Source organism: Symphalangus syndactylus, chromosome 19 (assembly GCF_028878055.3).
Source record: "Symphalangus syndactylus isolate Jambi chromosome 19, NHGRI_mSymSyn1-v2.1_pri, whole genome shotgun sequence".
NCBI lineage: Eukaryota > Metazoa > Chordata > Mammalia > Primates > Hylobatidae > Symphalangus > Symphalangus syndactylus.
This window is the reverse complement of record NC_072434.2, coordinates 20825656-20852703: the sequence shown is the minus strand read 5'-3', so window position 1 is coordinate 20852703 and position 27048 is coordinate 20825656. Positions and strand designations below refer to the sequence as shown.

Below are 27048 nucleotides of genomic sequence, written 5' to 3'. Positions count from 1 at the left end.
CAGCCCCTTGCTTTTGCTGCCTGCTGCCTGCTGCCTGCTTGTGCTTGAAACTCTGCCCTTCCCACCCATGCCTGCCCTCCTTGCCTGCCAGCCAGCAAGGCAAGGGGGGCCAGGGGACTGGCTCCTCCCCTTGCTGCCTCCTAAATTTACTCTGCAGCTATCAGGATGAGGCCCCCAATCCTGTTCGTTGCCCTGCTCTGGCTCCGGGGTTTTCTGGCAGAGGTAAGGTGGGCATGGGGGGGCAGGCCAGTGGGTGGGGTCCCCGCTCTCCAGGGCACATCCAGGCCTCCCAACTCTCCTCGGGGCCCCACAGCTGGTCTGCATTAGGCGAGGAGAGGCCACTCCCTTTCCACCAGGGCCAGCATGTGGCGCAGCGAGTGAGAACAGATTGCTGCAGCCTGCCTGGAGAACAGATGCGTCGTGGGCATGCCTCTGGGAGATGCCCCTTGGCCACGCGTGGGGCTGTCAGACACGGCAATAGAGCCTTCTTTTGGATCCTGGCCCTGCCCCACCACCCAAAGTGCTGGGATTACAGGCATGAGCCACCGCGCCCGGCCTCTTCCTTCTTTAATCTGGTGTCTGAGGAGTTTTGTCTGCGGCTTGTCCTGCTACAGCAGCAGGAAGAGGTGGGCTTGTCTGCAGCTTAAGAGTCACAATCCCCTTCCACCTTCCACCAGTAACCTTCCCAGAGGCCTCTGTCCATTTCCCCCACTCTCTGCCTCCTTTCTTCCTGCAGGAGGAAGCATGCCCCTCCCTGGAAGGGAGTCCAGGCAGGGAGAGTGCAGGTAGGTGTCTTCAGCGGGGGAGGGAGTTCTGGGGGTGAAGAGTCGGTGGTGTGGGGCCAATTTTTCCACACCAGACCCTGCCTCTACCCTGGCTTTTTCTTTTTTTTGGCCTTCCATTCTTCTTTAAGGCGGAAAGGCTGTTAGTGGGTTCTGAAAGCACCTCCTTTTCCCCAGGCCCACCCCTAAACATGAACATCACCGGCCAGGGGAGACCAACTAGCCTCTTTCTGAGCTGGGCAACCCCGGAGCCAGGCGGGTTCACCCATGCCCTCCGCCTCACACGTCTGAGCCCCCTCAGCTCTCCTGAAGGGCAGCAGCTCCAGGCCCACACCAATGCATCCAGCTTTAAGTTCCAAGATCTGGTGCCAGGGAGTCGCTACCAGCTGGAAGTGACTGTCCTGCGACCCTGTGGGCAGAATGTCACCATCACTCTCACTGCTCGCACTGTATGAGGCCTGCAGGCTGAAGGGGTGGAGGTGGCTGCCCTAGAGTGCTGGCAGGGAGCGCAACTTCTCTGTAGATCATGTCTAGTACAGTGACCCATTTAGGAGCACTACAGCAGAGGGGTGATGCCCCTGTGGCACTGACCTTGGTGTCTCTCTCTCTTCCGCTGATGCAGCTCCGTCAACTGTCCATGGACTGCAGCTCCACAGCCCCGGGAGCCCATCCAGCCTGGAGGCCTCATGGGGTGATGCTCCCAGGGAGCAGGATGGCTACCGCCTTCTCCTCTACCACCTAGAATCCCAGACATTGGCACATAATGTCTCTATGCCCCCGGGCACCCTGTCCTACAATTTTGGCAACCTCTTGCCAGGTATTGAGTATCATTTGGAAGTTAACACCTGGGCTGGCAACTTCCAAGCAAAACCCAGCCTCCATCAGTGGACAGGTAAGTTGGGCACTTGGGCAAGGCCCCGGGTGGCAGCCAATCTGGGAGTGGTGGGAATGGTGGAAAGTCCAGAGCCTCATAGACAGCCATGTTCCAATGTGCCTGGGCTTCTGTGCTCCCTACTGCCAGGGTCCCTGCCAGCATCCTGCTCCAGGGGCCTTTCTTGGGCCTGACTTTGTTCTCTCCATCCTTCCTCCAGCCCCTGTGTCTCCAGACCTGGTACTGCATACCCTGGGCACCAGTGCCTTGCAAGCCTCCTGGAACGGCTCCAAGGGGGCTGCCTGGCTCCACTTGGTGCTCACAGACCTCCTAGGTGGCACCAATCTGACTGCAGTAGTCAGACGGGGAGTCTCCCATCACACCTTCCTTCACCTGTCTCAGGGCACCCCCTATGAGCTGACGCTCAGTGCTGCTGCCAGGCCCCATTGGGCAGTGGGGCCCAATGCCACAGAATGGACCTGTGAGTGCCTGGGGGTAAAGGAGACACAGCTGAGACTTCCCATCTCTTCTCTGTGGGTCAAGTAGCCAGGATACAACTGGCAGGGGAGGGGGTGTCTTTGGAGGCTCAGAGGGAGTGCGCCTCCAGTTGGCTGGTGGTGGGCACCTATCTGAGGGGATGATGGTGGTGACAGTAGTTATCAATTGAACCCTTCTGTGTGCTGGACTCTGTGCTAAGCTGGACTCTGTTTTTGTTTTGTTTTGTTTTTGTTTTTGTTTTTTGAAACAAAGTCTCGCTCTGTTGCCAGGCTGGAGTGCAGTGGCTCAATCTCGGCTCACTGCAACCTCCGCCTCCTGGGTTCAAGTGATTCTCCTGCCTCAGCCTCCAGAGTAGCTGGGATTACAGGCACGCGCCACCACACCCAGCTAATTTTTGTATTTTTAGTAGAGACGGGGTTTCACCATGTTGGCCAGGATGGTCTTGACCTCGTGATCTGCCCGCCTCGGCCTCCCAAAGTGCTGGGATTACAGGCGTGCACCACTGCACCCGGCCTGTGCTAAGCACCTTCTGTGTATTGTTTCATTGAATCCTCAGAACAGCCCTATGTAAGTCATATTATCCCCATTTTATGGCGGAGGGAGCTGAGGTTCAGAGAGAGGAAATCCAACCTTTCCTGGGTAGCCTGTGCGTGGGTGAGCTGACCTGAACCTGGGTTGGATGCCTGCAGAGCCCATGTTGGCTTTGCCGACTTTTTACTTAGAGAAGCCCCGTTGTGCAGTGGTTAAGGACAGACAAACCAGACTGCCGTGTTCTGAGTTTTGTTTCTGCCACCCACTGGCTATGCACCTCCAGACAAGTGTTTACCCTCTTTCTGTGTTAGTTTCTACATGTGGTATTCAGAACCACGCTGGCAGGTGCACATTTAATCACTTGATGTGTTTATTTCTGTTATTGTCCATGGCCAGATGGTAGCAGCCAGATCCCGGTGTTCATCCAGAATGTGGCAAGTGGTGGCTGCTAACACTGGGACAAGGCATGGCCCAGTGCATGGAGAAAGAAGCCGGCACAGAACCAGTGGGATTTCTCCCCTCTGCTGTTTAGGTCTTCCTGCACATATTTCTTTATTTTCTCCACAGATCCCTCTGCCCCCCTTGACCTGGTTTGACTCCCCTGCCCACCAAGCTCTGGGCAAGCTGGAAAGTAGGGCCAGGTGCACGGGATGGCTTCCTGCTGAAGTTAAGTGGGCCAGTGGAGAAGAATATCACTCTGGGCCCTGAGGCCCACAATGTCACATTCCCAGGGCCCCTGCCCACTGGGCACTATGCTCTGGAGCTGAAGGTCCTAGCGGGGCCATATGACGCCTGGGCCCAGTCCAGTGCCTGGCTGGATGGTGAGTCCCCGCTGGTGGGGAGCAGGGCAGGATCCTGCCCAGGGGCATCTGCATCCAGAGGCTGGTGGGGCCTCACTCTCCGGGCCCTGTCTCACCTCCAGATTCTGCAGCCAAGTCCAGACAAGGCAGTGGTGCCAAGCGGCAGCTGGATGGGCTGGAGGCCTCCAAGAAGCCCGGGAGACGGGCCCTGCTCTACATAGAGGGAAACCCGGGCCTCCTTGGAAACATCTCTGTGCCACCTGGCGCCACCCACATCACCTTCTATGGGCCGGTGCCTGGGACCCGCTACTGTGTGGACATTGCCTCATCTCTGGGAATCATCACCCAGAGCCTCATGGGCCACAAAAGTGAGTGCCAGCCACTGTGTTCCCTGGCCCTGCAGCTGGAAGGCCTTGCCAGGGGAGGGAGGTCAGAGCAGGGGAGAGACTCAGAAGAGCTGGGCAGCGGGCACCAAAGGGCTGCAGGCAGTGCATGGACCCCTCACCAAACTGCCCTTCTCTTCAGGTCACCTGGCACCACAGTCCCTGGAGGTTTTCAGCAGGGGTGGCCCCTCTGACCTGGCCATTGGCTGGGCCCCAGCACCAGGACAGTGGGAAGGCTACAGGGTCGCTTGGCACCAGGGAGGGCAGCCAGAGGTCACTGGGCAGTCTTGTTGACTTGGGCCCAGACAATTCCAGCCTGACTCTGAGGAGTCTGGTGCCCGGCTCCTGCTATGCCATTGTGGGCCTGGGCAGAGAACCTTGGCTCCAGCGTCCAGAACATCCACCCCTGTACTTGTGAGTTCCTGGCAGCCTGTGGGAGGCCAACCCCAGGTGGTGGGCTAGGGGACTGGCATCCTCTACTCTGCACTTCTGTGTGCCATATATATATATATATTTTGAGATGGAATCTCGCTGTGTCACCCAGGCTGGAGTGCAGTAGCGGGATCTTGGCACACTGCAACCTTCAACCCCTGGGTTCAAGTGATTCTCCTGCCTCAGCCTCCCGAGTAGCTGGAATTACAGGCACCCGCCACCTTGCCTGGCTAATTTTTGTATTTTTATTTTACTTTTTTAGTAGAGATGGGGTTTCACCATGTTGGCTAGGCTGATCTTGAACTTCTGACCTCAAACAGTCTGTTCACCTCAGCCTCCCAAAGTGCTAGGATTACAGGCATAAGCCACTGTGGCTGGACTGTGTGATATATATATATATATATATATATATATATATATATATATATATATATATTTGTTTTTTGTTTTTTTTTTTTCCCAAGACGGAGTTGCTCTATCACCTAGGCTGGAGTGTGCAGTGGTGTGATCTCAGCTCACTGCAACTTCCACCTCCAGGGTTCAAGCAATTCTCCTGCCTCAGCCTCCCGAGTAGCTGGGGTTACAGGTGCCTGCTACCACACCTGGCTAATTTTTGTATTTTTAGTAGAGACAGGGTTTCACCATGTTGGCCAAGCTGTTCTCGAACTCCTGACCTCATGATCTGCCCGCTTTGGCCTCCCAAAGTCCTGGGATTACAGGCGTGAGCCATCGTGCCCAGCCTTGTGTGCCATATTCTTGACTCAGAAGGCCATGAGTACAAGATGAGGCCTTTCATGAATCTATTTGCAGGCAATTTCTACCTCCTTCCATCTGGTTAGCTATATACCCACCATCTATCCACTGTCCATCCATCCATCTATCCATCCACCATCCATCCATCCATCCCACAATTATTTAATGAATGACTCCCATTTTCTTGGCATGAAACCAGTTGCTGAGGCCAAAAATGATGAATACTCCTCAGTGCCTCAGGAAGACAAGTAAACAGATGGCATATATATACACGTATATATACGTATATATATATTTATATATCATAATACCTGTTAATGCACTAATTGGAATGTGCATAATGTATTAGCTTGAACCATATGAAACTCCATTCCTATTGGTTAAAACGGCTGAATCTCAGGAATTTTATGTGGTTCAGTCTAATCTTTTAGGACTCACAGAAGGGACACCTGCTTAAAAAGTCAGAGGAGGTTTCCCGGAGAAGAGTGAGCTGAGTGAGAGCAGGCTGGTGGGGGGCAGGGTGGGGTCCTACCCAGGGTCATCTGCTGGGGCTGGGGAGGATGGGTGGAGAGGACTTTAGCAGGAGGCTAAGCGTGCACCAAGGTCCACAGGCCAGAAACAGACTGAACGGGAACTGAACGTCAGCAGGTGAGCTGGAGACCAGGGCCCTAAGAGGTGTGACAGGGTTGGCGCCATGCCTTCAAGGGGTGGACAGTCAGGGAGGAAGCGGGGCAGCAGGTGTCTGGGCAAGCATCTGTTTAAGAGGGTTTCCTGGGAAGGAAAGGAGGGTGGCCTTTGAGCCCTTTGGAAGCAGGGGTTTTAGGTGGGGAGGGCTGGGAGCTTGCCTGGGGACTGAGGAGATGGGTGTAGCTCATGGGGAGGAGAGGCAGGGGATTCGGGTGACTCCCCCAGTCCCTGCTCCTCCTGCCAACTTGAGCCTGAACCTTGCCACCCAGCCTCCTGCCCTGAGGGCTTCCTGGAGTCCCCCACCAGTGGGGAGGGATGGCTTCCAGGTGCATCTTTATAGCCTGAGGCCTCTGACTCTGGAAAGGGAGGAGGATCTGGCTGCAGAGGTCCAGAACTTCTCCTGGGCCTAGCTGTCACCGGGCACCGAGTTCCTGGTGCAGCTGGCCACTCTGCGGGGGCTGGATCAGAGCAGCAGCACCAATGCCACAGGCTGGACACGTGAGTGCCTTCTGATGGCCCTCCCCTACTGTGCTCATTGGATTCCCAGGGGGCTGCATGTCCCCTTGGCCTCTGTGGTCTTCAGGCAGGCAGCTGGGCTGACGGTGGGGCATGTACCAGCTTAGGGTTGTTCCCTCGGTCCCTAGGCAACCCCACTAGGAGTAGGTAACCCCACTCCCCTCACTGGGACTGCCCCAGGGCCCTGGCCCTTTAGGCCTTCTAGAAGGTGGGCAGATCCTTCTTAGAAGGCGTTTGCTCACTTGTACAGTGGCCCTGGGCATGATATTCCTCATGCTGTCTCATGGCTGGCAGTAGGGAGGTGGGTGGTAGTGGGCCACAAGTGGTTAATCATAACAATAGCAAGGCCGGGTGCAGTGGCTCACGCCTGTAATCCCAGCACTTTGGAAGGCAGAGGCGGGTGGATCACTTGAGTTCAGGAGTTTGAGATCAGCCTGGCCAACATGGTGAAACCCCATCTCTACTAAAAATACAAAAATTATCTTGAGGTAGAGGTTGCAGAGCCAAGATTGCACCATTGCACTCCAGCCTGGGTGACAGAGAGACTCCCTCTCAAAAAATAAAATAAAATAAAATAACAACAGCAATAGCTAGCGTTTACTGGGCACTCAGCCAGATCTTCTACCTGTGTGCTCTCATTAAGTCTCATAACACCAAGCCTAGGACGTAGTTATTATGGTTTTCTCTGTTTCATAGATGAGGAGACTGAGGCAGAGAGGCAGAAAATAACTTGCGCCAGGTTCCTCAGCACGGTGGGGAGTTGGGATTCAAGCAGGCAGTGTGACCACCTCCATGCTCTTTGCCTTTACTCAAGTGCAGGACACGCAGCGAGGTTTTCTCCTCCCCGGAAGCCCTGGGGTCCCATAGAGTTGGGTTGGGAAGCTCCTCTCACGTGGCCTGAGTCTTCCTGCTCTTTCTGCCTGCAGAGCCCTTGGTGGAGCTGACGGATAGATGGGCCTCCCCACCCTCAGCGCATCCCTCTCCAATGTGGTGGCTCCTTCTACCCCTGCCCTGGGCCTCCCCTCCCAGCCTCCTCCTGCCCCTGTCGCTGTTGTCTGGATCCTGCCTGAAGTACAGGCTTGGAGGGAGCTGGAAAGACGTCACCCTGGAAGTCAGAAGACCTGGGTTCTAGCTGGGGCTCAGCCCCTAGAGCAAACCTTGGCCTTCTTTGAGCCTCAGTGTCCCCATTTATAAAGAAGTGTTGACTTTCGGGCCAGGCTTGTGTGGCTCCTGAGTTCAAGTGAGTTCAAGCTTTGAGGGTGGAGGGGTGCTGCCTGGGCCCCCAGATACCTGCCTATCCATCCACATAAGGGCCTTTTTTTTTTTTTTTTTGACACAGAGTCTCCCTCTGTCTCCCAGGCTGGAGTGCAGTGGCATGATCTCAACTCACTGCAACCTCTGCCTCCCAGGTTCAAGTCATTTTCCTGCCTCAGCCTCCAGAGTAGCTGGAATTACAGGCACCTGCCACCACGTGTGGCTAATTTTTATGTTTTTAGTAGAGTTGGGGTTTCGCCACGTTGGCCAGGCTGGTCTCGAACTCCTGACCTCAAGTGATCCACCCACCTCGGCCTCCCAAAGTGCTCGGATTACAGGCATGAGCCACCACACCTGGCTGCACATAACGGTCTTTTTTTTTTTTTTTTGAACTAGAGTCTCACTCTGTTGCCCAGGCTGGAGTGCAGTGGCGCGATCTCGGCTCACTGCAACCTCCATCTCCCAGGTTCAAGGGATTCTTGTGCCTCAGCCTCCTGAGTAGTTGGGATTACAGCGCCCACCACTATGCCCAGCTAATTTTTGTATTTTCAGTAGAGACAGGGTTTCACCATATTGGCCAGGCTGGTCTCGAACTCCTGACCTCAGGTGATCCACCCGCCTCGGCCTCCCAAAGTGCTGGGATTACAGGCATGAGCCACCGCACCCGGCCATAAGGGTCTTTAAAAGCTCCTTTGTGCAGGGGCTGGGAGAAGGGACACGGTTTAACACTCATGCTGCCCAGCCTAGCTCTGCCTTGAGAGAGGGGTGGGGATGTGGCGAGAGTAAGTGATTAGTTCATCTGTTCAACTCAGGCTTAGCCTGGACTCTACTGCCTGGGGTCAGTGGCAGGCCCTGCTTTCCAGCGGAATCCTGGGCTCACTGGACGCCCTGAAATGGTGTCTCTAGCTCCTGGGTGTTTCTTGATAGGGCCAAGGATGGAGGGAGAAATTGGGGTTCTTTTGGAGAGCGGGGAGCCAGAGATTTAGTGTAGATCGTTTCTCCCTGTTCTCCACACCCTCCATATCTTGCTCTCCTCGCAGGCCCGCTTGCCCCTCCTCTGGTAAATGTGACGAGTGAAGGTCCCACCCAGCTCTGGGCATCCTGGGTCCATGCTCCCAGGGGCTGAGACAGCTACCCGGTGACCTTGTACCAGGCAGGCACCAGCGCCATCGGAGCCAAAGTGGCCAGCACAAGCTTTTCGAGTCTGACTCCAGGCACGAAGTACGAGGCAGAGGTTGTCACGCAGGCTGGGCCCCACCACAATGCAGCAGCCAACACCTCTGGCTGGACCCATGAGGCATGGGGAAGGCAGCGATGCAGGAGAGGTGAGCAAGGTTGCCTCAGAGAGCCCCGGGTTTTCCCTCAGTGGTGTCCCCTTTAGCCCATTTTCCATCTCCACACGCCAGGGCCCTGCAGGGGTCAGCAGGCCCTGGCATCAAGCATGGGGCTCTGAGGACTGGGGCTGGCGGCCTGGCTGATTGTTCTTCCTCCCTCCTTCCCTCCCTCTGTAGCCCTGCACACGCCCAGTGAGTTGGTGTCCATGCATGCGAGCACCGCTGTGGTCAACCTGGCCTGGGCCAGCGGCCCCTTGGGGCAGGGGATGTACTACACCCAACTCTCAGAGGCAGGCACCTCTCCTGGGAGCACCCCCTGGTGCCAGGCCAAGCCCACCTCATCCTGAGGGGCCTCACACCTGGATGCAACCTCTCCCTGTCAGTGCTGTGCCAGGCGGGGCCGCTGCAGGCGTCCACTCAGCGCGTGGTGCTGCTTATTGGTATGCTGACGTCAGCAGCAGGGAGGACGAAATTGCCCTGAGGTGCAGGTCCGATTCAGGTGGGCAGCACTGCCTGCTCGACTCTGAGCCACTGCTCTCTCCAGATGGATGCTGCACCCACTCTGCTCTGGGTTATGCACCTTACGCTTCTCCAGGTGGGCAGTCATGTCCAAAGGAGATGTTTTTCTGCCTGGCTGATATCCCTTTCCATGGGCATAAATGCCCTGTCTCTCTATGCCTGAGGATTTCGAGAGCCCTTCACCCAGAAGCCCTGCTCATGGGGGTGCACTGACCCCCACCCAATGCAGAGCCTTTTGATTCCCACAGACCCTGGCCCTGTGGAGGATGTGCAGTGCCGGTCTGAGGCCACCTTCGTGGCCCTGACCTGGACGGTGCCCGCCAGGGATGTGGGCACCTGTCTGGTGGTGGCAGAGCAGCTGGCAGCAGGAGGGAATGCTCACCTTGTGTTCCAGGCCGACACCTCCAAAAATGCAGTCCTGTTGCCCAACCTGGTGCCTGCCACTTCCTATCGCCTCAGCCTCGCCGTGCTGGGCAGGAACGGTCTGTGGAGTCGGGCGGTCACTCTGGTGTGTTCCACTTCTGCTGAGGGTAGGCAGCTTCTGCTGCCTCTGAGGCCCCCTCAGTTCCGTGTCTTCCTGGGGATGTCACTCCTCTAGTCCTGGCTGCCTGGGTTTTTCTCTGTTCCCCAGGGCCCAGCCCTTTCCTCTGGCCCTGATCTTGCTAGTTTGATACCGTAGTTTTGAGCCTCGTGTCCTGGTACCCTAGCCCAGGAATCTTCTAGTCCTTATTTAATTATATCCATTAGCCCAAAGTATTGGGATTATAGGCGTGAGCCACTGCACCCAGCCTTGGTTCTTTAGCCCCAGGCACTGAGAGGCACTGGGGCTATGAAGGCATGGTCCCTGCCCTTGAAGATGGGTTGCTAGGCACCCAGTCAGGTCCTCGCTCTCCTCTCCATCCCCAGCCTGGTATCCCCCAGCATTAGCCCTGGCCCCTGAGCTGGAGCCTGGGACAGAAATGGGAGTGATGATCCCGTGGGGTATGTTTGGCAAGGATGGTGGACAGATCCGGTGGTACGGCATCATTGCCACCACCAACATGTCACATGAGTCCTGGGCCCAGGAGGGGATGGGGAGACCCTAGCTGTGGCATGGAGTAGGTGACAGCAGGGGAGTAAGATGGGGACTGAGACTGGTAAGATGAAATATGTGAGGCTAGTGTCAGTCTCGGAGCAGGAAGGGGGACCAGAACGTTCTGGAGGAGAGTGCTAATATGAATGGTGGGTACACGCTAGAGAGATAGGGTAGCCCCTCTGGCAGGAAGAGAAGCCTCGGCCCCACTGCCCACCCTGCTCTTCCCATTCCCCACTCCTCTCTCAGTGCCTCAGCCTTCCTGGGAAGCCATCAACCACATGTGGCATGACCACTGCTACAGAGGACAGGACTCCTACCTGGCCATCCTGCTCCCCAACCCCTTCTACCCGGAGCCCTGGGCTATGCCGAGATCCTGGACAGTGCCTGTGGGTACAGAGGACTGTGGCCACACCAAAGAGATATGCAACGGGCAGCTCAAGCCAGGTTCCCAGTATAGGCGAGCGCTAAGGCTGAAGGGAGTGGTGAAACATAAGTTTCATTTGTGGTTTGTAAAGAAACAAGAGATCTGGATTGACTTATAAACAGAATGCATGTGATGGTCCATTAAGGCCAACAGAGTTATTTTGACTGAGCTTCCTGGCAGACAAGGCAAAAACCTGAACACCCATCTGTTACGCAGTTCTTTTTTCAAAAAGGAAAGTGGAGTGTATTGTTTCAGCTTGCCAGGGCAGTTCCCAGGATATCCAGGTACCTATTTTTTTCTTTTTATTTTTTTACTTTCCTTTCCTTTTCTTTTTTTCTTTAGACAGTCTTATTCTGTCACCCAGGCTGGAGTGCAGTGGCTGATCTCGGCTCACCGCAACCTCTGCCTCTCAGGTTCAAGCGATTCTCCTGCCTCAGCCTCCCGACTAGTTGGGACCACAGACGCAGGTCATCATGCCCAGCTAATTTTTGTATTTTTAATAGAGACAGGGTTTTGCCGTGTTGGCCAGGCTGGTCTCCAACTCCTGACCTCAGGTGATCCACCTGCCTCGGCTTCCTAAAGTGCTGGGTTTACAGGGGTGAGCCACTGGGCCAGGTTCAGGCACCTATTTCTAGAGCTTCCTCTTACTCAAGGAAGATGGGGTTTGCTGTAAGATGGCAGACAGCGTGATACATAACCTCTGCCAAGCTTGTCCAGCCTGTCTTATTTTGCTATGGTTCTGTTCTGTTTTAGGCTTTTAGCAGCCTGAGGCCATGGTTTTTTTTGTTTTGTTTCGTTTTTTTTGAGATGGAGTCTCGCTCTGTCACCCAGGCTGGAGTGCAGTGGCACCATCTCTGCTCACTGCAAGCTCCGCCTCCCGGGTTCACGCCATTCTCCTGCCTCAGCCTCTCTGAGTAGCTGGGACTACAGGCACCCGCCACCACGCCCGGCTAATTTTTTGTATTTTTAGTAGAGACGGGGTTTCACCGTGGTCTCGATCTCCTGACTTCGTGATCCGCCCGCCTCGGCCTCCCAAAGTGCTGGGATTATAAGCGTGAGCCACCGCGCCCGGCGAGGCCATGGTTTTTAGTTTCTGTCTCGAGTGATAAACAGACAAGAGGGATGAGGAAGGGGCTTTACTGGCCCAACCAGAAATGGAAACTAAAAACCCATGACCGCCTCTTCTCTCCCCTGGACACCCCTGCTGGGGAGCGCTTGCTATCTGAGTGTCTATTGCTCGCCACCCAGATTGCTGGGAGGGGCTTCACCTTATTTGCCTGCCCTTCCCCAACAGAAGGTCCTGTTTCTCTGCCCAGGTTCAGCGTTGCAGCCTTTACCAGGTACAGCCCTCCTGAGGCCATTAACTCCTTCTCAGCCTTCTCGGGTAGGGAGGGCACTGGGCAAGGGCTCCAGCTGGGCCCTGGAGATGGGGAGGAGAGCTGGGAACCCTCTTGTGTGGCTCATCACCAACCAGTAGCAGGAGGGACTGAGCTTAGACTACTGGGATAACATGTCCTATCAAGCAGAGTGGGGAGACCCAGAGCCAGCGATGAAGGTGCTCTTGGCACCAGACTTGGCCTGGGCAAGCTGAGAGTGCAGGCAGGAGAGTCTGAGGCATTGCGGTGGTCTGCTGCTGTCCACACTCACACTGCCTCTCTATACCCGGATGCTCCCAGGCCATCCGGGCTCTAGGACAGCCCTGACCAATAGAAATGTGAGGCAAGCCACTGAAGTAATTTAAAATGTCTTTTTAAAACTACATTAAAAAGGTCAAAAGAAACAGGTGAAATTAATTTTAGTGACATTTTATTTAAACCAAAATATCTAAAATATCAACAGGTGACCCATTAAAAACACTTTTTTTTTTTTTTTTTTTTTTGAGACAGAGTCTTTCTCTGTTGCCCAGGCTGGAATGCAGTGGCATGATCTCGGCTCACTGCAACCTCTGCCTCCCAGGTTCAAGTGATTCTCCTGCCTCAGCCTCCTGAGTAGCTGGAATTACAGGCTAATTTTTGTATTTTTAGTAGAGACAGGGTTTCACCGTGTTGGCCAGGCCAGTCTTGAATTCCTGACCTCAAGTGATCCACCTGCCTTGGCCTCTCAGGTTGGCATTACAGGTGTGAGCCACTGCAGCCAGCCAAAAACACTTCTAATGAGATATTTTACATTCTTTTCTTTCTTACTATGTCTTTGAAATCTGGTGTGTATTTTACACTTACAGCAAATCATAAGTTGGAATTGCCACATTTCAAACGTTCAGTAGCTACCGTATAGGACACTGCAGTTCTAGAAAGTCCAGGAAACCAGGCCTCTACCCTCTTTCTTTTCTTTTGATGGTATCAGGGAAGGGAGTGGGGTCTTTGGGGCATCCTGAGGAGTGGGGGGCAGGGAGGGGTTGCTGGTGTTGCCAGTTCCCATCCAGATGTTCCCCCCAGGCAGCCATCTCTGGCCTCAGTTTGATATCTGGGACTACTAGGGTAGAGGGGGTTTGTCACTGTACCCTTCACCCAGAGGGTCCCAGGTCTAGCAGAGCTTGGCATGACCCCGCAGGGTTTGTGGGACAAGGCTGCTATGTTCCACTCTTCCCTTCTTTCCGCAGAGCCCCGGGCCAGTGTCTCCCCTGCAGTAGTGCCCCTGCCGGTAGTGGAGGGCCTCGTGGTGGGCTGTGTCCTCACCATCTGTGCTGTGCTGAGCCTGCTGTGCTGGAGGTGGGTAAAGGGGCAGAGGTGAGTGGGAGGGAAGGCTGGGGGCTGGGGAGAACTTTGTGACCAGAGTGGGCCAGCTCCCTGCCCCTGGGGCTGCCTCCCACGTGCCCCCTCACCCTTTGCAGGGCAGGGAAGAATCCATTTTCCCAAGAGCTGACAGCTTACAACCTGCGGTGAGTGCATTTTCCTGTGCCTCCCTGCCTTGTGGGGGCCATGGTGGCATTGCTGAAGCTTTCCTGGCCCCCACTCTGCTGTGACTATGTCCCAGTCAGGGGGCTGCAAGGCTCTGCCAGACCCCCATTCTTCCTCAGCCACCACACCACCCTGAATGCCTTTTCAATGCCTGGACCTCTCACTCCCCGCTCCTCTCTGCCCACGTGGCCTCTTCCTCCTCCAAATGCACTCATACGTAAGTGAGGGCTTTCCAGAGAAACAGAACCAACAGGGAGTGTGTGTGGAGAGAGGAGAGCAGGGAGAGAGAGGACAGGAAGGTGGGGGAGATGAAAGGAGAGGGAGAGAGGGGGAAGAGAGAGATGTTGAGGAATTGGCTCATGTGATTGTGGAGGCTTGGTGAGTCCAGGAATCTGGGGTAGACCAGCAGGCAAAAGCCTCTGGGAAGCGTCTGGAGGCAGCCTGCTGCCGGGATTCCTTCTTGCTCAGAGAAGGTCGGTCTTTGTTCTATGAAAGCCTTCGACTGATTAAATGAGGCCCAGCCACATTAGAGTTTACTCAGTGAACCACTTTAAATGTTAATCTCATACAAAAAACACCTTCACGGAAACAGCCAGAATAATGTTTGACCAACTTTCTGGGCACTGTGACCCAACCCAGCTGACACAATATTAACCATCACACGCGCCTTCTCCAGTTCCCACCTTCTCCCTGACCAACCAAGTAGATGGTATCAGCTCTTTGCCTCATGTCAACCTCCTGTGGGGCTGACATTAACTGAGTACTGGCTGTGCACAGGAGCCCTCCTCAGGACCTGGGCAGGGAGTCTGTGAGACTCACGCGTGTCCCCTGCCCCTTCTCTGTTCTTCCGTATTGATGGTTTGCAGCCCAGGCTGGGCGTTGGAGGAGCTTGCTGGGAATGCACACTGCCCCACACCCAGGGTAGAGTTCAGGATCTCGTTTCCAACAGGCCCCCAGGTGATCAGGTTGTGCCGCCGGGACTGAGGTCCCCTGCTGTGTACCCGTCACCCAGGGGAGGGCAGGCCAGGACTCTGCAAATCTAAGGCTGGGGGGCTACCCTCTCCACCTCCCACCAGGTAGACCCACTGGCCCATCCCTATCCACAGCTTCAGGCAGAGCTATGAGGCCAAGAGTGCTCACGCGCACCAGGCTTTCTTTTTGGAATTCAAGGTAAGGCCTTTACCACCCTTGAGCTCAGAGGAGGGAAGACTGGGACCTGTCTGAAGGTCTAGAGGGAACTCCCAGTTGCACACTTGTCCCCACTGCCCCTCTCCTGGCATGGGGTGAGATGGGTCTACTTCAGCAACCAGTGCCTGCCCTTGATCCCTGCAGGAGCTGAAGGAGGTGGGCAAGGAGCAGCCCAGACTGGAGGCTGAGTATGCTGCCAACACCACCAAGAACCGTTACCCACATGTGCTACCCCATGAGTGCTGGGGGCAGGAGAGGAGGCATGGCAGAGGGCTAGGGCTTGGCATGGGGGCGGGGGGCTTCATGTGCCCAGCCCTGAATGCACAGCTTTCACTCTCTGCAGACGACCACTCCAGGGTCAGGCTGACCCAGCTGGAGGGAGAGCCTCATTCTGACTACATCGACGCCAACTTCATCCCAGTAAGGGCCACCGGTGAGGCTGCCCATGGGATCTGGGATCTGCTCGGGAGATGGGCTGGTTTGCAGGCCACACGGGCTTCGTTAGCTGTAACAGCTCGAGATCACCAGCTTGGGCTTCATGAGCTCAATCCAGCGGGTGTCTAGCAAGGGTCTACTGTGTGCTGGGCTCTGTGCTGGGCCTGCAGGAGGCAGAGCTGAGTTAGTCACTTTCCCCACCTTCAAAGGAGCACGTGGGCATGTGTGTGACATTCACCACACACCGTGACAAGGGCTGTAATAGAGGAAAAAACACTGTACTCAGGGCACATGGAGGAAGGAGAAATTTCATCCACCTGAGGAATTAAGAAAGGCTTCCCAGAGGAGGGGACATTTGATTTATTGAAGGATGAGTAACATTTTGATAAGTGATGAAAGAGGGAAGGACATTCTGTTGACTGGAAGGAGCAGCCAGAGAACAGCCAAGCAGTAATGTTCAGGCAGCGTGTGTGTGTGTGTGTGGTGGGGGGTGCATAGGGGTGAGGGAGTGGGGAGGTGCTGGGTGGTGGGAGGTGTAATGGGAAAGATAGCCTGGGGCTGAATGAAGGAGGGCTTGATTGTTAGGCTGAGGGCTTTGGACTCTATTTGGTGGGCAATGGGGAGCCATAGAAGATTTCTGAGCATAGAAGAAATGCAGTTTGGGTTTAGGAAGGTGACTCTGGGTGGGTGAAGAGGGTGGCCTAGGCGGGCTATTTAACTCATGTCAGTATCTTGTTTTCATTGGGGTTTTTCTTGTCCCTTTGGGGTGGAACAGGGACGGGGTGGTGTCTCTGAAGTCGGCCCTCCTGGTTTGCATTCTGGGTGCACATGTGTTCGTGTGTTTGCACACATGTAGGTGTGTGCACAGCATCCTCACTCCTGGAGGTCAAATATTGGAAATCTGCTGTGTGCTTGACACCAAGCATCGCCCGTTAACATGTTCCTGACCTCTGCCACCTACACCCCAGGGCTACACCCGCCCACCCACAGGAATTCATTGCCTCTCAGGGGCCTCTCAAGAAAACGCTGGAGAACTTCTGACTGCTGGTGCGGGAGTAGCAGGTCCGCATCATCATCACGCTGACCATCGGCATGGAGAACGGGAGGGTGATGCGCCTTACAGGCTCCTGGAAAGGCCACCAGGTGGCTGAGTTCCCCTTGTGGGAATGGCCATGGCCCCGTTGGCATCTTCCCGCGGGGAAGGCGGGGCAGACTGAAGCGAGGCCAATCAGGCCTGGAGGGTGGTGGAACCACCTCCCACCCAGAGCCAGGATGGAGTGGTCCCTGGGATGGGGAGACAGTGGGAGGAACCAGGTATGTAAGCTCCCAGCTTGGCTTAGTTTCTACGGGCTTCTTGCCCTGGGCAGAGAAGGTACCAAGGGGTAGGGACTGCCCAGGGCCGGTGTCAAAGGTACCATCATGGATCCTTCCTTTCGGTAAGCCTGGCAGATGCAGGGCCCTGGGACAAGCAGAGAGTCTGCCGAGTCTGTCCTCTTGCTGGAGCAGTGAGCCCAGGGCTGCTGGCCGCTGAATAAGGGCTGTTCTGTTTGGCACAGGAACCTAGTGGCTGACTCAGAATCCTGAGGGTCATGAGAGGTCTGAGGGCAAGGGTGCCGGAGCCCAAGCAAGGGAGAGCAGCTCCTGGAGGAGGGAGCCTTGGAGCTAGGTCATTACAGAGAGCAGAATCCCAGCAGGGTGGCAGGGACCAGAAAGGTGGGCAGGGAGGGGTGGGACTGGGTAAAGCAGGGGGCGGCAGTGATAGCTGTGGGCCCACAGCTGCCCTTCCCCTCTCCAACCTTCTGGTCCCAGGTGCTGTGTGAGCATGACTGGCTGACCGACTCTACCCTGGCCACCCATGGTCACATCATCATCCACCTCCTAGCCAAGGAGGCTAAGGATGAGTGGGCCAAGCGGGAATTCCAGCTGCAGCACGTGCGTGCCCCAAGGATGAGGGGGTTGGACAGGCATTAGAGCTGAGACCCCTGAGAAGGTTGCCTCACTTCCCGGGTCCCTGGAGCCCTCTCTTTCGGAGGACCACAAGTACTCAGCCACCACCCAGGGAAGTGTGTGTTAGGGAAGGGGTAGGGAGGCACGGAGAAAGTTAAGAGCTTATCTGAGGCTGCACAGTGAGAGAAAGAAAGAGCAAGGGAGACATGATGGTTCCTGACCTCCTCCATGCCAGCTCAGGGCTCCTGCCTCACCCCATGCCCCCTGTGCCCATCTGCCTTCTCAGGTTGTACACTGCTGGGGCAGGAAAGCCAGGGACCCGAATCACTCCTCTTCCCGGGCACCCTCTATAGGCAGAGATTACCCAGGAGGCTAGAGAAGGACCCGAGGGCTCAGGAAGCATCCTGATGGGGGAGACATAGCTGCCACCCTCAAGGAGCAGTTGGTCTGCATCATCCCTGCCCTTAGGCAGCTGGGGAAGAAAGTATGAGGTCTGGGCCATGGGAACCTGGAGTTAGGAAGATAAGGAGCAGCAGCAGGGCCCCTCTGCCTCCTTGTCGCCTTCCCACCCCCTTCTCAGGTTGTCCAGCAACAGCAGCGGAGGGTGGAGCAACTGCAAGTCACTACCTGGCCCGACCACAGCATCCTCAAGGTCCCCAGCTCCCTGCTTGCCTTTATGGCACTGGTACAGGAGCAGGCAAGGGCCACCCAGGGCATGGGACCCATCCTGGCGCATTGCAGGTGAGGGCAGGTGAGTGTATAGGGTGGAGAGCCCCCTGCCTGGCCTGGGGGTGTGGGGGGCTCTTGGACTGTGGGGGGAGCTGGGGACATGGGCAGCCCCTTCACCCATTCACCTCCTCAGGGGCTGTCCCTGCAGTGCGGGCATGGGCTGGACGGGCACCTTCGTGGCCCTGTCGAGGCTGCTGCAGCAGCTGGAGGAGGAGCAGATGGTAGACGTGTTCCATGCTGTGTATGCACTCTGGATGCACCGGCCCCTCATGATCCAGATCCTGGTGAGGGCCTCACAGGCTGGGCTGGGCAGCTGGGACCCTGAAGGAGTGGGAGGGAGGTGGGTGGCCACAGGGCTACAGGAGGGACCAGGAAAGAGAGCTCATGGGGCACACAGAAGACCCTGGGGAGAGGGTTTCAAACACATCAACATCCTCTCTGGGCTGTGCTTCCTATTCTGTGAAAGGGGAGGTGGGACAGGACCCTGTCAGCTTTGACACCATGGGACGGTGGAGGGAAGGCTTCTCAGTGGCTCCCTCTCCCCTCCTACCCGATCCCTGCCTTGCTGGTCAGGGCCTGGAAAATCTCCCCGCAGGCTCCCCTCACTCCTTGCTGAGCAGCCTGATGCCCTTCCCCCTGGCAGAGCCAGTACGTCTTCCTGCACTGTTGCCTACTGATCAAGATTCTGGAAGGGCCCTTCAACATCTCTGAGTAAGTCCCAGCTTCCCTGTGCCTCCCACAGGCAGGCTCCCTGCTCCTGTTCGTGGGCAGAGCCGAGCAGACTAGAATGGGGAGCTGGGGAACCTTGAGTGCCTTCTCCCTCTCCAACACCCGCCCCCGCACCGGGTCTTGGCCCATCTCTGTGATGAACTTCACGCAGGCATGTGCCAAGAGGGCAGCCAATGCCAACGCTGGCTTCTTGAAGGAGTACGAGGTACACTTCAGGCCAGCAAGTGGGTGACAGCCAAGGGCAGCCTTCCCCTGCCGAGCCAGCCCTGCATGGGACCTCCCAGCTTCAGGGCACCCGTCTCCTTCCCAGCTCTTGCTGCAGGCCATCAAGGATGAGGCTGGCTCTTCCGCACCCCCGCCTGGCTATGAGCAGGACAGCCCTGTCTCCTGTGAGTCTCACTGTGGACCCTGTGGAGGGGCAGGGGGCCAGCATGGGCTGGGGGCCAGCATGGGCTGGGGGCCTCTGGCAGCTTCACCCTCACTGTCTTCCCTCAGATGACCGTTCTCAGGGGCAGTTTTCTCCAGTGGAGGAGAGCCCCCCTGACGACATGCCTGAAGCCTGGCTCTTCCCTGTGAGATGATGCTGGTTTTGCCACTGTTTCCTGCCCTCTCTGACCACCTGTACTTCCCAGGCTGGGGCTGCTCGGGGGTCCCAGAGTTGTGGGCTGGGTAGGGGACACCCTCAGTCTCTGGAAGCCAATGAGCTGTGCTCTGCAGGGTGGGCCCTCTGGCTGTGATCATATGGTGCTGACTGGCCCCGCAGGGCCAGAGGAGCTCTGGGAGCTGATGTGGCAGCACGGGGCTCATGTGCTTGTCTCTCTGTGCCCACCTGATGCCATGGAGAAGGTGAGAGAGCAGACGACAGAGGAAGGGAGGCTCAGGAGTTAGGGCTGAGGATGGGGGCGGGGAGTTTGCAGTGCTGTCTGTGACCAGGGCAGGGGCAGAGATCTCAGGAAGTTGCCTGAGCGGCCCTAACTTGGTCCCAGCCACAGGAATTCTGGCCAACAGAGATGCAGCCCGTAGTCACAGACATGGTGATGGTGCACTGGGTGGCCGAGAGCAGCACAGCGGGCTGGCTCTGTACCCTCTTCAGGGTCACATATGTAGGTGTTGGGGCCACAGGGCATGGGATGGTGTGTGGGGGAAGAGTCCTGTGCGGGCTCCCTCTGCCCTCTCCAGCACCAATGCTGATCATGTCTTTGCCCCAGGGGAGAGCAGGAAGGAAAGGGAGGTGCAGAGACTGCAGTTTCCATACCTGGAGCCTGGGCATGAGCTGCCCGCCACCACCCTGCTGCCCTTCCTGGCTGCTGTGGGCCAGTGCTGCTCTCGGGGCAACAGCAAGAAGCCGGGCACACTGCTCAGCCACTCCAGGTGTTGCTGGACAATGGTCTTGGGGGAGTGGACACTGGAAGCCCCTCCCTGTCCCTCTGGCATAGCCTCAGATCTCCCTGGGCCCTACTTGGGTTATGTGTCAAAAGGACACAGTCTCACAATGCCCCTGTCTTCTCCACACCCTACCCTGTTCTCAGGAATATGGTGGGAATTTACCGTCTCCCTCCTTGGGCCCAGGCTGGCTGGCTGGCTGACCAAGTGTTCGGTGTCCCTTCTCAGTTCCTGCGCCCAGGTTGGGTTTTCCCACATCCCTGGACACCCCCGCCATACCCCCTTTAGGTACCTCATCCAACTCTAGGTCAGTTGCAGCAAGGGTGCGACCCAGCTGGGCACCTTCCTGGCTATGGAGCAGCTGCTGCAGCAGGCAGGGTCTGAGTGCACCGTGGATGTCTTTAACGTGGCCCTGCAGCAGTCTCAGGCCTGTGGCGTTATGACTCCAACGCTGGTGAGAGGCGACCAGAGGCGACGGGGCTGGGGTGGGGGCGTGGGGGCGGGGGGGCGTGGGGGCTCAGCTGTGGGAAGGGGCGGGGGGATGAGTGAGCTTCTGCCCAGGCCTCTAGGCAGCACCACCCGGGTAGCCACCAGGTGGCGCTGTGGACCGCTGTGCGTTCGCCCAGATGGAGCCCTAGGGGTTGGGACACACAAGGGAGCCTTTTTCTGTTAGATTGGGGCAGGCGGGGCGAGCCTCCTAACCCTATGTCCATCTCCAGAAGCAGTATATCTACCTCTACAACTGTCTGAACAGCGCGCTGGCAGACGGGCTGCCCTGAGTCGGCACTGGTCACTGTGCAGGAGAGGTTTGTGCCCTGTGGGATGGGGACAACATTCCTGACACATCCACATGGGCCTGGGCTCCCTGGAAGGGCGGCCTCCACTGGGCTCTGTGCTGCGAAGGTACGGGGTCTTGGAATAAAGACCTGTGGCCAAGCGTGAAGCTCAGTGTGTTCTGTCTGTCCATCCTCAGACCTGGGCCCAGTGTGTGGGTCTTGTGGGCAAACGTGGAGCCGGGATGGAAGCTAGGACCTGGAGTCTGGTTGAACTAGGTGACCTATGGGCCCTATGCTGTTGGTTTTTCCCCTGAAGCAATCCTCTGCTTCCTACAGTTTCTAAATGTCCTCAGACTTTGGTCTCTCCACGTCTAGTTTCCTGTGGTGCTAAGCCCTGGATTCAGAATCACAGCTCCAAATTGTTCGTCCTCTGCCCCATCACCCTGCATGCACCATGCTGTATGCAGTAGGGTTTATCCTGTTTCCCACTTCCCTTCTCCTGCCATCCCCAGCCTTCTCTACCTGCCAGAGCCCCCAGGGGCCACCCTCAGCCCCCACCAGGATGGAGATGCCAGAGCTACCCTGTTACTCGGAATGCAGGCACTGGAGGCACCCCTCAGGCGGAGTTGCCAAGTTTTCCCTGCTCCTTCACTCTCTCCTCCTTCCTCCCCTCCACATAGGAGGAGGTGGGGGAGAAAGCAGGGAGGGCATATGGAGAAAGGAAAAACCAGGAGGAGCAGCAGAGACCTGAAAAGAGGGTGGGGAGGTGGCTGTCTGTCCCACACACTCTAGGACTGCACTGCATACTATGTGCATGATTGCTGGTGGCCACATGAGCTCCTGCCTTCCTCCCTGGTCAGGCTGGGAGTTTCCAGGTGCAGTGCCTGATGCTGGACCCTAACTGCCCCTGGTGGAAGGCCCTGGAAGGACACAGAGAAAGCCTGGACAGATCAGAGCAAGAGTCCCTGAAATGGAGTTGGGTCTCCCCAAGGGGAAGGGGGGGAGAGCTCTTTGGCCAACCTGAGTTCCTACTAAGGTGCAACGGGTCAGAAGTCAGTGGAGGGTCCTTCTCAGGCCTGGTTGAAGAAGGGTATACAGAGGTCTTGCTGGCTGCTCAGCCGGGAGCTTTCCCAGAACGAGACTAAAGCACTGGTGCCCTCCCAGGAGGACTAAATGTCAGTGTCCTCCGTATGCCATGTTTATCAGGAGCTGAGGGTGGGCCCCCTAATGACCCTCGCAAAAGCAGGCTGGAGGCTCTGATCTGAGCTGCCCAAGTCTGTCTCAAGCAGCTGCTCCTGACGTTGCAACAGGGCTCAACCATGGCTGTTCCACTCTGGGAAAATCGCACATTGGAGCAGCAGGAGCTGCAAATGAGATGGAGCCGAGGCTATGGTTGAGTGAAGGAAGTGCAGGCTGACCTGCGGTAGCTTTCTGCCATAGGGCAGAGGTGGCTGTATCTGTAGGTCTTTCTGGTCATGTAGGCCCATCCTCTGGCCTTCCTAGGAGGCTCATCTTCTACTTTCAGCGCCATGGCACCAACTGGAGGCCTAGGGTCAGGGTCTGCTCATTTCTTGGTCCAGTGATGCAGCCCCTCTAGCCCTGGGAGGTTATCGGAGAGTGGAGAGGTGTTGATGAGAGGATCCTGGCATCTGGAAGGACAGGGTGGAAGAAATCCTGGATGCCTCTGAGGTCCCAGGTTTCTGGTGTAGCCTCTGGCTGGACCATGGGGAGACAGGGCAAAAAAGAAGGAGGGGGGCCCACAGCCTGCTCTAGCTCTGCGCTGGGTCTTAGTTCAGCATGGGAGAGACCAGAGGGAGCAACAGGCTGCGTGAAGGAAGCACAGCCAGCTCACTATGGTCTAAGGAGAGAACAGGGATTGACCTCACTTTTAACCACCATGCCCCTTGCTCACCAGGGCTCTGGCAGCCACTTGGTGGGATTCCAGCCTCAGGGTGGCTGAGCTGCAGCTGCAGCACCCGGCCTCCAGGTGGCGCCAATCCGCTTACTTTGAAGTGGGCCCTGACTACCAGCTGAGCTGCCCGCCGTCCCTCAGCCTCCCGAGGTCCTGGAGCAGGGATCAAGGTGGTCCCAGGGCCATAAACCTGACAGAGGCTGCAGGAGTGCATTTCCACCCAGGGTGCACTCAGCAGGTGGAACTCCACACTCATTTCTTTGGAGTCAAGGCGCGGCCTCTCAGTGAGGAGACTGCTCCTGGTTGCCCACTGCCGGGTCATCCCAGCTTGCAGTGGAACCCTCCGCAGCCTGGCCTCTTCCAGGGTAGCCCCTCACTCCCCTCTCTCGTGTCCTAGGAGACAGGCCGAGGAGGGCGGACGAGTTCCAGCTCTGGGGATGCCCCATCAGCTGTGTCACCTTGAACAAATCATTTCTCCTCTTGGGTCTCAGTTTCCTCCAGTGTGAAACGTGGTTGAGGCATGAGGGGCTATGGAAGCCCCAAGGCCTCTTTCAGAGACCTCCTCTGGGTCCCATGTGACCCCGTGGCTGTCCCCAAAGGCAAGAGAGTCCCCAGCCCTGCGGCCAAGGCCCTGGACACCCTTTCCAAACAAATGTAGCTCTCTGACGGGCTGAGCTTTGCTCGCTTGGGTTTCTTTGCTTTCTTCCTTTTTTTTTTTTCTTTCCTGGATGAAATTCCTGCCAGCTCCGAAGGAAGGAGGGAAGGGGAGCGAGCCGCAGCGTAGAAAGTTTCCTTGACTCCTCCTCCGGCTGGGTCTCCCTCCCTTGCCAAGCCCAGCCTGTGAAACTGAATAACGAAGATCACTCAACAATGCCTGCCCCTCTCTGACTGCACCGTCCCGGCGCTCCCACAGCCGCCGCCGACGCCCAGTAGAGCCCCCGGGGCGGTCCCCACCGACGGCGCAGCCCGCCGGGACCGGGAGGAAGCAGCTGCGGCCACTGCGCCCGTGCGTCCGCGCGCCCGGCCGCCAGGTGCCCCAGCAGCCCGGCCGCCGAGATGCCCAGCCTGCCGGGGCTCCGGGTGCTGTGGCTTTGCGCCGCGCTGTGCGCCTCTCGGAGCGCCGGCGGCGCCCCCCAGCCCGGCCCGGGGCCCACCGCCTGCCCGGCCCCCTGCCACTGCCAGGAGGACGGCATCATGCTGTCCGCCGACTGCTCTGAGCTCGGGCTGTCCGCTGTTCCGGGGGACCTGGACCCGCTGACGGCTTACCTGTGAGTACTGCCCGCCTGTCCCCGCCTGGTCCTGCGGGCTGCTGGCTAGCGCCCAGTCCCGGCCTCATCAGGGCACCTGCTTGCTTAGTGCCCTGGGGCATGGGCAACCCGGAGAGGGTTTGCCCTCTTCCAAGTTGACCGTTGCGGGACTGGGGAGGGGAGAAGAGTCTGAGACTAAATATCAGGCGAGCAGGGAGACCGGACTTCCCTGACTTGGCTTCCCCATTGGCCTGCGTGCTTGTGGGCTGACTATGGGAGCCCAGGCTTGGCGACGTGGGTTCTGGACCCTGAGCGGGAGGGCGCGGGGCTGGCTGCCCCATCTCCTGTTGCTGCATTCTCTTCTAGCAGAGCAGCTCCCGGGATGGTGGCTGAGGGTAAAGCTGACAGAACTGGAGGTGGAGGTGAGGGGAGTGTGCCCCAGTAGGGTGGAAATAATGTCTGTTCTTCTGCCATGGTGAGGACAACAGGGCTGTCACACTGAGGCTGGGTGGCCTTCGTCAGGGGAGGAGGTCCCAGAAGCTGGCAGGGGGGCCTTATCCTCTCTTGTCTTCTCAGAAAGGGACTCTGCCAGCACCATCTCCCTTCACTGGGGCCTCCTGGCTCCCCCAGGGGCCTCCCTAAAGTCATGTCCCAAGAGGCTGTGTTGGAGACACTAATTTGTGGGCAGGCGCCGAGGCTGAAAACCAGAGAACCATTTTTAGCGTCTGAGTTGGGGTGAGATGGCGCGTGAAGGGGACCCTACTGGGGGCAGCTGTCCTGTCCGTCTGGTTCACAGGAGCTTCCCCTCAGAGCTGGAGGGCTGGGGGCTCTGGCTGCTCACCACCTGGGCAGTCGGAGGGTGAGAGAGCACATTCCAGGCCACCTACCCGCACCCCCAGCCCTGCTCTGGGGAAAGGAAACCTCCTCCAGCCCAGCTCTGCAGGCTCCATCAACTTCCTCAGAGGAGCTGGGAGCAGGTGGGAAAGCCTGGGGCCTTCTGCTGAGGGCTGGGATCCCAGAGCTCCTTCTGGCCTGAGAGAGGCCCCTCATGGTTTTGGGGTTCCAGCACTTCAGAGCTTAGAGGAAGAGGAGGCTGGGCGAATCTTTATAGGGGCCTAGCAAGAATTTGTGGAACTAAAAGGATGCTCAGTGTTGGCAGTGTCCTGGTGGGAGGTAGAGGGTCCCAGATGGCAACTCTTCATGGGGCTCCTCTCCAAATGTCCCTGTCCCCAGGTTGGGATGTCCCCCTCCACTCCAAAAGGCACAGGCTGTGGGCCTGGTAAGGGAGTGAAAAGAGAAAAATAATGTCCATCTTCTAGAAGGACAAATGGAATCCTTCACAGTGCAGCAGGTGACGGCAGAGGCAATCATGGGAATAAAGGTACCAACTGAGCAGGGCCTGGGCACTCAGCATCTGGCAAAGCAGGGCAGGCTCCAGCCCCACCCCACACCCAGGCCAGCCCCGCTTTCAGCAGTTTTCTATCCTGGGAGTATGTGACATTGTTTCATTTGAAGACAGGGTCCTGTGGCTAAAGTGTTTAGATGTGACTTCTGTGGAGCCTTTCTCTGGGTGAGCCGAAGGAAGGTCCCTTGCCTGGGTTGAAGGGGCAGGGGAGATAAGGCCTTCCAGAGAGAGCATCCTTTCCCAGCATTAAGTCTTCCTAGACTGGTTAATGATCCTTTTTCTAGAAGGACTTGGGGAAGGACGTACACTGTCACCTTTGGAATTCAAGCATCCTACCATCCATGCTGGCAGAAGATTTTCCCACTAGCTTGTCACAATTCCCTCAGAGCTGTGAAGTCTGCATTTGGGTTCAGTGGAGGTGGGGTTTTCTGAGCTGGTCTGTGTCTTCCTGGGGATTGAGAAAGCCCCTCTCTCTCAAGACTCAGGGGATGCTTCTGAGAGTGGCGGAGAGAAGGGAAGGAGTGGGAGCTAGAAAGAGTAGGATGGGTCCTGAGGCAATATGGGGAAGTTAGCAGTGGGGTCTGGAATGTTGGAAGGAGGTGGCAGAGGACCATGTCCTCTGCCCTGGGCTGGGGAGGGGTCCCATCTGGATGGTGCATGAAAGATTCCTACAGTTGTCCTGAGGGTGTCTCAGAGGAGGAATTTTCTTTTCTTTTCTTTTTTTTTTTTTTTTTTGAGACGGAGTCTTGCTCTGTCACCCAGACTGGAGTGCAGTGGTGCAATCTCAGCTCACTGCAAGCTCCGCCTCCCGGGTTCACGCCATTCTCCTGCCTCAGCCTCTCCGAGTAGCTGGGACTACAGGTACCCGCCACCACGCCCGGCTAATTTTTTGTGTTTTTAGTAGAGACAGGGTTTCACCGTGGTCTCGATCTCCTGACCTCGTGATCCGCCCGCCTCGGCCTCCCAAAGTGCTGGGATTATAAGCGTGAGCCACCGCGCCCGGCCGAGGAATTTTCTTTCTTTGCCCTCTCTGGAGAACAGCTCTACCACAAAGGCACCTGAAGGTGGGATTGAGGGCTGTCATGGAGAAGAGCCAGGGTGGGGAAGTCTTGGGGCTCCTTTCTTTTTTCAGCGATGTTAGGAGATGCCCAGCTTGGCCCTGCCCCATGTATCCCAGCCCTTGCTGAGGACAGCACAGATTCGCATCTGATGATATAACCAGCAGCGCCTCTCTCTGGGCCACTCAAACCTTGGTTCCTTCCTAGCTCTGCCACCTACTGAGAGTCACTCACTGAACACCTCTAAGCCTCAGGTTCTTCATGTGTACATGGAGAGGAGAAAGCAGGTTGCTGAGAGGATTAAATGAGATAATATGTTCAGTGAAAGTCCCCACAGTGCCTGACACCCGAGGGTGACTCTGAAATGGTGGCTAGTATTATCTTGCCTCCTATGGGTGCTCCGTGGAGGTGAAGGTAAACTACCAGGCCTCTCCACACCAGAGGGAAATTGAGCCTAATGGGTGAGTGTAGAATTCAAGGGAA

At 56.9% G+C, this 27048-nt stretch overlaps 2 protein-coding genes across 2 annotated transcripts in view; both read left to right on the top strand.

The window, feature by feature from the left end:
• LOC129458580 (receptor-type tyrosine-protein phosphatase V-like) overlaps window positions 1-21110 on the top strand; it is a 28877-nt gene extending 7767 nt beyond the window's left edge. The window contains 38 exon segments of the mRNA XM_063613249.1: window positions 158-222; window positions 737-785; window positions 960-1238; window positions 1405-1674; window positions 1874-2134; window positions 3250-3270; window positions 3273-3503; window positions 3605-3850; window positions 4008-4123; window positions 4125-4222; window positions 4224-4279; window positions 5963-6235; window positions 8548-8806; window positions 9026-9132; window positions 9135-9281; window positions 9609-9890; window positions 10267-10407; window positions 10682-10892; window positions 12176-12243; window positions 13459-13585; window positions 13690-13737; window positions 14833-14926; window positions 15089-15185; window positions 15288-15364; window positions 16348-16356; window positions 16358-16486; window positions 17189-17311; window positions 17907-18067; window positions 18204-18339; window positions 18699-18766; window positions 18866-18989; window positions 19095-19173; window positions 19280-19356; window positions 19502-19630; window positions 19771-19891; window positions 19993-20155; window positions 20486-20621; window positions 20887-21110. Coding sequence (XP_063469319.1) covers window positions 158-222; window positions 737-785; window positions 960-1238; window positions 1405-1674; window positions 1874-2134; window positions 3250-3270; window positions 3273-3503; window positions 3605-3850; window positions 4008-4123; window positions 4125-4222; window positions 4224-4279; window positions 5963-6235; window positions 8548-8806; window positions 9026-9132; window positions 9135-9281; window positions 9609-9890; window positions 10267-10407; window positions 10682-10892; window positions 12176-12243; window positions 13459-13585; window positions 13690-13737; window positions 14833-14926; window positions 15089-15185; window positions 15288-15364; window positions 16348-16356; window positions 16358-16486; window positions 17189-17311; window positions 17907-18067; window positions 18204-18339; window positions 18699-18766; window positions 18866-18989; window positions 19095-19173; window positions 19280-19356; window positions 19502-19630; window positions 19771-19891; window positions 19993-20155; window positions 20486-20621; window positions 20887-20946 — 5138 coding nt within the window. The 3' untranslated portion in view covers window positions 20947-21110.
• A 2607-nt stretch (window positions 21111-23717) lies between these two features.
• LGR6 (leucine rich repeat containing G protein-coupled receptor 6) overlaps window positions 23718-27048 on the top strand; it is a 126774-nt gene continuing 123443 nt past the window's right edge. The window contains exon 1 of the mRNA XM_055234538.1: window positions 23718-24123. Within this exon, the coding sequence (XP_055090513.1) occupies window positions 23912-24123 (212 nt within the window). The 5' untranslated portion in view covers window positions 23718-23911. The remainder of the gene's footprint in view (window positions 24124-27048) is intronic.